Raw genomic sequence first — 10,615 nt, 5'->3', positions numbered from 1 at the left:
GTAGGTTTAGACTTAATATGGGTAGTTAGATTTGCTCTTGACCCTAGGCAATCGAAAATGGGTATGTGCCTGACATACGATTTCGACCCATTAAAACCAAGAATCATATAAGATATAATTAGAAAGAGTTTCTATCTAAATAGCCTAGTCTTACGTGTACAAACTCAGTTTGACTAAGATAAAGCGGAATACGGATCTTGGCCCACAATTTAATCACTAATAAACAAATTATTTATGGGATATTAATTCGAATCGTGGGATTATAATTAAAGACCTTATCTAATCTTGTTTCAATTAACTTTGTAGATTGAACAATGACTACTAATAACAATCAAACATTTTTACTGCGTTCTGTCCTTGAGAAGGACAAGCTGAATGGAACCAATTTCATTGATTGGTATCGTAATTTGAGAATTGTTCTCAAACAAGAGAAGAATTTAGATGTATTAGATCATCCATTGCCCATTGAACTTGCAAGAAATGCTACAGCTGCTCAAAGGGAGGCTTTTAAGAAAAAAAAAGTGACTCCAACGATGACATCTACCTCATGTTGGTAACTATGACTCCTGATTTGCAAAAGAAATTCATGAATTAAGCAGCCTTTGCGATAATGGTACATCTTAAGGAAATGTTCCAAGAGCAAGCCCGTCAAAGGTTTGTGACTACAAAGGCATTGACATCCTGCAAGATGGCACTGGGGACTCCTGTTAGTTCCCATGTACTCAAGATGAAATGGTATCTTGATACTCTTGAGAAGCTTAATGTGCGCGTCAATAGGGAGCTTGCAATTGACCTAATTTTAGGGTCACTTTTGGATAGTTATGATTCATATATCATGAACTATAATATGCACAAAATGGATAAATCAGTCACCGAGTTACATGGGATGCTCAAGAGTGCTGAAGAGAACATCCATAAAACTAATCATGTGCTCATAGTTCAAAAGGGCATTAGCAAGAAGGGGAAAGCCAAGGGAAAGGTTCCAACTAAGTCCAAAGATAACAAGGCTGGGCCTAAGTCTAAAGACAAGAGAAAAAGGCACCCAAGCCTAAGTCCAAGCCCAAGCAAGATGAGAGCACATGCTTCCACTATAATAATGTTGGGCATTGGAAAAGGAACTGTCCTCTATACCTAGAAGATTTGAGGAAGCACAAGGCTTCCACATCAGGTATTTATGTTATAGAAGTCAATCACCTTTCTATTTCTAACTCATGGGTATTGGATACCGGATGTAATACCCGGCTAGATTCCGGCATCGAAATTCCAACTTTCCAGCGGAATCTCCATTGGAATTCGGAATCTCGAATGTTTTTACAAAATTCCTTTTATGGTTTTAATGGTTAGTTTTGAGTTAAAGTTTTAAAAGAAGAAAAGAAAATGCTTTGGAAGGAAAAGCCAGGTTCGGCCGCTGAACATGGTGCAGTTGCGGAAGCTCTTTTGGCCCCCGAAGGTGGTTTAGCCAACCACCTATAAAAGGCCCCCTGTCCGAAAATGGGCGAGTTTTCTCTCTCCATTTTTGGGCATAGGAGAGATTCTGCCCTTCCATGGTTGATTTTATGTTTTTCTTCAAATCCTTCAAGTTTTTTATAAGTTTTTACTTTGTTTTGAAGATTTTTAAGCTAAGATCAAAGTTTTGAAGCTTGGAGACCTCCGGAGCTCGTTTCCTCCTCATCTACAAGTTGGGTCACGCCTACCTTCGATCTTCAAGAGGATAGTGTAGATCCATACCTTTTTACATGTTTTAAGTAAGTTTTAAAAAGGGTTAAGGGTATATAATGCATGTTTTGGTTATATCTAAAATGTTAGGGCTTATGCAAGTTTAATGAGGATTGTATGTTTTTATGTGTTGTTTGTTGGGGCTTAGGCTAGTTTTATACCCCTTATGCATGTTGAAACGTGTATGCATGTTTTAGAATAGTTGGATGTGTGTTTTGAGAAGTTTTAGAAGCTGAATGTGTTAGGCGAATCGGGTTCTGCCATTCTGGAGAACCCAGGTTCGGCCGTCGAACCTGCCTGTGGAGGCAGCCTTTGGCCACCTAAACTGCCCCCGAAAGCATGGACTTTCGGCTTTGGAAGGTAGTTTCGGCCGCCGAACCTGCCCCCAAAGGTTAGTGACTTTCGGATCTGTGAAGGCCTTCGGCCGCCGAACCTTGCCCCCGAAAGTGCCTGACTTTCGGATCTGTAGGGACCTTCGGCCGTCGAACCTGCTGCCGAAAGTCCCCTGCCCAGCCTTCCTTTGCTTGTTTTCTATGCATGTTTTATGATATTTTGAGGGGTTTTTGGGGAGTGTTTAGTGTCATGTTAGAGTTTGTTTGGTCCCTCATTTGAGTCCACCTGTGTAGGATCAGACCCGAGGAACTGAGGAGACCAGCAGTGAGTTAGTTGTTCCAGTATCAGCCAAAGGTGAGTAGAACTGAACTCTAAATTTTAAAGTACTAAATTTTTAAGTATGTTCATGCATCATGAATGTCATGTTATATAATAGGTTGTTTGCATTAGAATTCACGAATATGATGCATTGCATAATTTGCTGTTGATGTGGATGGATATTGGATGACCCACTAGGCCTCGATATAATTTGATATGATATGATATGATATGGAAGTCCAGGTCAAGGCCCATTCTATGCCCCTGGCACGATGTAAGAGAAAGTCCAGGTCGAGACCCATTCTACGCCCCTAGCATAGTTGGATATGTTATGTTATGTTTAAGAGGAAGTCCTGAGGAGCTTCATCGAGGGCCGGGCATGTATTGGATTATATAGAGGGTTACTGGTGACAAGTCCATCCATGATGTGAATTGTTTGTGTTGTGATGCATTTCATGAAAGCATATGTTTAATTAAATTATTTCTATTGTTCTGCTCACTGGGCTTTAGTAGCTCACCCCTTTCTCCTAACCCCCAAGTTTGCAGGATCAGAGATAGATCGGGGAAGTCACCAAGGTTGATGGTATATGTTATGTAATAGATTAGTAGTGGACATGTAATGTATTGTGGATTAGTATTGTGCTTGGTCCTAATGTCAGTTGTAATCCCTTTTGTACATGATCTTTATGCAAAATATTTTATGTTTATAATATGTTGAACCAAGTGAGGCATGTATGTTGACCATACTGGAGCATTTGATGAGGGCTCTAGTATGGGTTTTATGTTTAAGTTTTTGATACATGCACAGGTCGAACTTGGTTTTATGGAAAGTTTAAGTTTTTATGTTAATGTGTGATCATGTATGAGATTCTATCAGGTGTGATAGGTTGTATGTTAGGCTTGCTACGGGTTCCGGCGACCTTAAGTCGATCTGAATCCTAGCGCCGGTAGCGGTCCGGTTTCCGGGTCATTACACCGGATGTAGTTCTCATATTTGTTCAACTGTGCAAGGACTAAGAAATAGACGGGAGCTTGTTATTTCATTGAATAATTATTATTTTGTTCCTGCTATGAGCATAAATATTATTTTGGTTCCATGTTTGGATATTGATGAATTTCATTTCATTATTCGGAATAATGTTATTTCAATTCATCTTCAAGATAATTTTTTATGGTAATGCCATGTTATATAATGGTCTTTATATCCTAAACTTAGAAAGCAATGAGCCCATCTATAACATAAATATGAAAAGGGTTAAGACTAATGAGTTAAACCCTACTTACTTCAGGCACTGTCGTTTAGCACACAAGAATGAGAAACGCATATCAAGACTCCATAAAGATAGGATTCTTGGATCATTTGATTTAGAATTATATGACATATGCGAACCTTGTCTACGTGGCAAGATGACTAAAAGCCCATTCAACAAGAAAGGAGAAAGGGCAACTGAGTTATTAGTCCTAATACATACTGACGTATGTAGATCATTAAGCTCATCTGCTGGAGGTGGTTTTAGCTACTTCATAACGTTCACGAAAGACTTTAGTCGATATGGCTATGTCTATCTGATGAAGCACAAATCTGAGACTTTTGAAAAGTTCAAAGAGTTTCAAAATGAAATGCAAAATCAACTTGGCAAAGTATAAAAGCCATTCGATCCAATTGAGGTGGCGAATACTTAAGCCAAGAGTTTGAAAATCATCTAAAAGAGTGTGGAATAGTTTTACAACTTACCTCTCTTGGAACACCTCAATGGAATGGTGTGTCCGAAAGGAGAAATCGAACTCTATTAAATATGGTTTGATCAATGATGAGTCAAGCTGATTTTCCAAATTCCTTCTGGGGTTTCACCCTTGAAACAACTACATTCCTGCTAAACAGAACTCCAATTAAAGCAGTTGAGAAGACATCATATGAAATATGGATCAGGAAAAAGCCCAAGTGAAACTCATGTTAAGAAATTAATATCGGATAAGCTATCCGCCAAAACTTCAAAGTGCTTGTTTGTAGGGTATCCTAAAGAAACTAAAGGATACTATTTCTACAATCCTGAAGAGAATAAAGTGTTTGTTGCTCTAAAAGTTATTTTTCTAGAAAGAGAATTTATTCTCAAGAAAAACAGTGAGAGTAGTATAAAACTTGAAGAAATTCAAGCTCCATAAACTCCTATTCAAGATAGTTTGAAAATGGAATTGGATTCACAACAAGTTGTGGAGCCCGAGCCCATTACACAATGTTAGGAAACCCAGAAATTACTGCAACCCAAAACACGCAGCAGAAAATAAAAATCTTTGTTTTCCTTCCAGGATCCAAGTGCTTCGTTTATTTCGAAAGGAATGATAAGAGACTAACCTGTTAGACTCGACGAGAAGATACAGTTTTGGACTGATGGTTCTGCTTCTGAAATGAACACCCTCAATGGTATCCATACGTATGCTCTCCGTCTAGAGTGTTAGCTCTCTCAACAGATGGATAAGCTATGTGCTCCCCAATCTGCAGCCTAGAAAAATGATCACTCCAAAAACCATACTCCCGCAATTCGCAGAAGAGGTTTTATTCGTTCTTCAGTCTTTTTGTTTTCCCACACTTCTTTTCGCAAAATAGTTGTGTTCATAACCAACTATCACAATCTCATAGATACTCAAATATCTATGTGATAAGTCCTTTTTCAAAAAGGAAAAAAGAAAAATCCTTTATGTTTAACAGTTACAGATAGACTGCAGATCTTTTAAATATTATTATCTTATAATAATGAATAATTAATATTAATAATAATAGCATCTTTATTATTATTTATTATACTAATGGGCTTTTAGCCCATTAATATTATATAGCACATTAACGACGTTCTTTTGTGTGTGACCTAATAGGCTCACATGGCCCAGTCCCACAATGTAACAGCCCGGAAATCAGACCGCTACTGGCGTTAGGATCCAGATCGGCTTAAGGCCGCTGGGACCCGTAGCAAGCCTAACATACATCATGTGAACCTGTTTAATCCCATGCATGATCAACAACATACATAAAAATTAAAACTTTTCTTTCCATTCATGAACCAAACTCAACCTGTGCATGCATTAACATAGACATTAACATTAACCCCACCATGGAGTCCTCATCAATGCTCCAATGGGGTGCCATAATCATGCATTAAGTTTGGTAAAACATAAACATCAATAAAAGATCATGCATTCATAAAAGGATTACACAGCTAGGGTCAAGCACACTTCTAAACCTCAATACCGTCATTTCATTACATAACTCAACATTACATTACAACATCCATCATGTCCACTACTAGCTATTACATAACCAAAACTTTACTCTATCCGACCTCCTGCTCTATCCTGTACCTGCAAACCTGGGGGTTAAGGGAACGGGGTGAGCTAAAAAGCCCAGTGAGCAGAACCATAAAACATTTTAATTATTCATGCTTTCATGGAATGCATCATAGCACAGACATTTCACATCAAGGACGGACTTGTCGCCAATAACTCTCATTTCCATAAACAACAATGCAATTGCCCGAACGTGTGGCATGGGCAGCCCGGGACTTCATGACATGGTGCCAGGACGCGTGGCATGGGCAGCCCTAGACTTCATATGTTACATACTGAGAGCTAGTGGGTCATCCAACATCCATCCACATCAACAATAAAAATGCAATGCATCATATTCGTGATTACTAATGCAATACAACCTACGTAAACATAGCATTTATGATGCATGGATCATGCTAAACATTTTGTTAAATTTTAAAGCATAGTTCTGTTCCACTCACCTCTGGTTGATGCTCTAAGGACTCTGAAGCAGCTAGCACTGCTGACCTCCTCGGTTCCTCGGGTCCGAACCTATACAGGTGGACTCAGATGAGGGGCCAAACACACTCTAACAACTCATAAACAACTACCCAAAAACCCCCTAAAACATCACTTAAACATGCATAGAAAACAACCATGAAAAGGCTGGACATGGCACTTTCGGCAGCACCTTCGGCGGTCGAACCCTCTCTCCAGAGACGAAACTCGGGCACTTTCGGTGGCACCTTCGGCGGCCGAAAGTCCCTCTCCAGAGACGAAAGTCAGGCACTTTCGGCGGCCGAACTTTCCTTCGGCGGCCGAAAGTCTGCTTTCAAGCCAAAACTCCACTTTCGGGGGCAAGGTTAGGCGGCCAATCCATGCATCCACAGGCAGGTTCGGCGGCCGAAGCTACTTTCGGCGGTCGAACCTGAGTTCTTCCCAGAAGTGCAGAACTCAGCTTCTCATGCATTCAAGCCTCCCAAACCTTCCAAACACCCTAAAGAAGCACCCAACTTTCTAAAAACATGCATAAACCCTTAACCATGCACAAAGGAGCTTAAACAAACTTAAACTCCAACAAAGAACACCAAAAACATACATAGATAGCTTAAGACCCACATAGGCCAAAACCATCAAAACAACCCAAATCCTCACATACTCTCTCCCCATCATGCGTACTCACTCCCACATGCATAGACTAGCTTAAACCTCCTACATAACATCACATAAACACACATAAGCAAGCATAAGCATACATTGGGCATAAAACCCACATAAACCTAAACATGCATATCTACCCATACTCAACCATCAAAACATCTTTAAACTTACTTAAAACTTCATTAAAACACAAGGAAAGCAAGGATCTACACTTACCTCTTGAAGATCGAGGGGTGGTGCGATCCCTAACTCGGAGGTGTGGAGGATCCAAGCTCCAACAATCTCCAAGCTCCCAAAACTCCTACTTAAGCTTCAAATCTTAAAACACAAGGGTAGAACTCATGAAAACTTGAGGGATGGGTAGAGAAATCATGAAAACGACCAAAGGAGGGCAAAAACTCACCTGAGCTCGAGAATGGGGAGAAAACTCGCCCATTTTCGATCTGAGGGTGTAATACCCGGCTAGAGTCCGGCATCGGAATTCTACTTTCCGATGGAGTTTCGGATGCCGGAAGTCTCTAAAAGGGTTAGATTTATGTTTTTCTATCATGGTTTGATATGTTCATAAGTTTTAAGCATAAGGAAATGAGTTTTTTAGTGAAATGAACCAAGGCAGAAAAGTCAGGTTCGACCGCCGAAGTTGAGGTTCGGCCGCCGAACATGCATGGCTTTCGGTTTCACGTGTGGCCGCCAAAGGTGGTCTGGCCAGCCACCTATAAAAGGCCCTCAGTCGGTTGAAACGATAAGATCACCGTTTCTTTTACCTTTTGAGGTGAGACCCTGTCCTTTTTAGAGTTTTCTTCATGTTTTCATTCAATCATGCAAAGAGTTGATTGCTTTTGATGTTTATTTGAAGGTTTTGAGTTAGAAACTTGAATTTTGAAGTTTGGAAAGTTTGAAGGAGAGTTGCTCCAAAACTCCACGTTATGATCGTTCATCTTCTTGGTTTCAAGAGGTCAGTGAAGATCCTGAGCTTGTTTTCATGATTTATGAAAGATTTTTGAGGTTTTGGGGGAGAGTTGCATGCATACGAATTTTCACTGTGACACAGGAGGAGGTTAACACGTCGAACACAGTGGTGTCAGGTAATCTCATCATTGGGTGTTCAGATGTGTATGCTTTGATGGACCCCGGTTCTTCTGATTCCTTTATTGCTTCGAGAGCCATAGAGAGATTGGGTTTGATCAGTTCTGAGTTAGATTATCCTCTCTGGGTCAGTGGACCCAAATGCGACCCATCAGTGGCAGTGTCAGTCTGTCGTTTCAGTCCAGTGTTCATAGAGGGTAGATGCCTTCCAGCTGACCTTGTGGTTCTAGACTTGACAGATTTTGATGTCATTCTAGGGATGGATTGGCTATCTGCATATAGTGCTACTTTGGACTGTAGAGAGAAGATAGTTAGTCTCAGAGACCAAGATGGGTCAGATTGTGTCTTCAGAGGAGACAGGAGAGGTGCACCCAGAGGTTTGATTTCAGCCCTTCAGGCTCGTCGTTTGCTTAGGAGGGGTTGTCAGGGGTTTCTAGCTCATGTGAGAGAGCTAGACAGTCAGGTTAGGGAACCAGCTTCGATACCAGTAGTTCGAGAGTTTCCAGATGTGTTCCCAGACGAACTTTCAGGACTACCACCTGATAGGGAGATAGAGTTTGAAATAAAATTGCTGCCTGGTACCAGACCTATCTCTATTCCTCCCTACAGGATGGCACCAGCAGAGTTAAAAGAGTTAAAAGAGCAGTTGCAGGATTTGGTAGATAAGGGTTTCATCCGCCCTAGTACCTCACCTTGGAGTGCTCCAGTGCTCTTTGTCAGAAAGAAGGATGGATCGCTCAGACTTTGTATCGACTACAGACAGTTGAACAAGGTCACTACCAAGAATAGGTATCCTCTACCTAGGATTGATGATCTATTTGACCAGCTAGCTGGAGCAGGTTGTTTCTCTAAAATAGATCTAAGATCTGGGTATCATCAGTTGAGAGTCAGAGAGGCAGATGTGCCAAAGACAGCTTTCAGGACCAGATATGGGCATTATGAGTTCTTAGTGATGCCGTTCGGGTTGACTAACGCCCCTGCAGCATTCATGGATCTCATGAATAGAGTTTTCAGTGAGTTTCTGGATCACTTTGTCATTGTTTTCATCGATGATATTTTAGTGTATTCCAGAGATGCAGAGGAGCATGCCCAGCATCTGAGGATAGTTCTGCAGACACTGAGAGAGCATGGTTTATATGCCAAGTTCTCGAAGTGTGAGTTTTGGTTGAGGAGCATTTCCTTCTTGGGACATGTGGTATTAGCAGAGGGTATTGAGGTAGACCCTAAGAAGATAGAGGCTGTAGCTAACTGGCCCAGACCCACTACAGTGACTGAGATTAAAAGCTTTCTGGGACTGGCAGGTTACTACAGGAGGTTCGTTCAGGACTTCTCAAAGATAGCAGCTCCTATGACCAAACTGACTCAGAAGAACCAGAAGTTTGTCCGGTCAGACCAGTGCGAGGAGAGCTTTAAGGAGCTTAAAAGGAGATTGACAACAGCACCAGTGTTAGCTCTGCCTGTCAGTAATGAGGATTTCACAGTGTTCTGTGATGAGTCTCGAGTGGGATTGGGTTGTGTTTTGATGCAGCAGGATAGGGTGATTGCTTATGCTTCTAGACAGTTGAAGAAGCACGAGTTGAATTACCCCACCCATGACCTAGAGATGGCAGCAGTTATTTTTGCACTCAAGATGTGGCGGCATTACCTCTATGGGGTTAAATGCGAGATCTTCACCGATCATAAGAGTTTACAGTACATCTTGAGTCAGAGAGAGCTGAATTTGAGGCAGAGAAGATGGGTAGAATTGCTCAGTGATTATGATTGTAAAATCCAGTATCATCCGGGTAAGGCGAATGTTGTGGCAGACGCCCTAAGCTGGAAGTCACTAGGCAGTTTATCCCATATAGCAGCAGAGCGAAGACCAGTCGTGATGGAGCTGTATAAGCTCTTAGAAGAGGGGTTACAGCTAGAGTTGTCTGGTACAGGTGCGTTGATAGCACAGATGAGAGTGACACCTGTATTTCTGGAGCAGATAGCTCAGAAATAGCACGAGGATCCAAAGTTGATGAAAATTGCCAGGACTGTTCAGTCAGGCAACAGTGCAGAGTTCAGATTTGACAGCAAAGGGATCCTCCGTTATGGGAGTCGACTTTGTGTACCAGATAGGAGCAGTGTGAAGGAAGACATTATGAGGGAAGCTCATAATGCGAGGTATAGTGTTCACCCAGGAGCCACCAAGATGTACCAGGATCTGAAAAGGGTCTATTGGTGGCCAGCCATGAAGAAAGAAGTAGCGCAGTTTGTGACAGCCTGTGAGGTTTGTCAAAGGGTGAAACTAGAGCATCAGAAACCAGCTGGAATGCTTAACCCATTGCCGATTCCAGAGTGGAAATGGGAGAACATAGCTATGGATTTTGTAGTGGGTTTACCAGCAGCGTCCAACAGGATAGACTCTATATGGGTGATTGTGGTCAGACTCAAGAAATCTGCTCATTTTCTTCCAGTTCGGAGTAACTATTCTGTGGATAAGTTGGCACACGTCTATCTGGATGAGATAGTGAGATTACATGGAGTTCCAGTGTCTATAGTCTCAGACAGAGGACCTCAGTTTACCTCCAGATTTTGGCGAAGTCTGCAGAGTGCGATGGGCACGAGGTTGGATTTTAGCACTGCTTTCCATCCACAGACTGATGGACAGTCAGAGAGGACCATCCAGACCATAGAGGATATGCTTCGATTGTGTGTGTTAGACTTTGGCGGT

At 41.6% G+C, this 10,615-nt stretch overlaps 1 protein-coding gene across 1 annotated transcript; it reads left to right on the top strand.

The window, feature by feature from the left end:
* The first annotated feature begins 314 nt into the window (after positions 1-314).
* On the top strand, positions 315-1,135 carry LOC110629206. The gene is made up of 2 exons (XM_021776120.1): positions 315-549; positions 600-1,135. Exons 1-2 carry the CDS (start codon positions 315-317, stop codon positions 1,133-1,135), a joined length of 771 nt encoding a protein of 256 aa, XP_021631812.1.
* Positions 1,136-10,615: the final 9,480 nt, after the last annotated feature.

The sequence above is a fragment of the Manihot esculenta genome, chromosome 13, assembly GCF_001659605.2.
Source record: "Manihot esculenta cultivar AM560-2 chromosome 13, M.esculenta_v8, whole genome shotgun sequence".
In the NCBI taxonomy this organism is placed as follows: domain Eukaryota; kingdom Viridiplantae; phylum Streptophyta; class Magnoliopsida; order Malpighiales; family Euphorbiaceae; genus Manihot; species Manihot esculenta.
Note: the sequence above shows the minus strand (reverse complement) of the source record. Positions and strands in the feature narration are given on the sequence as shown.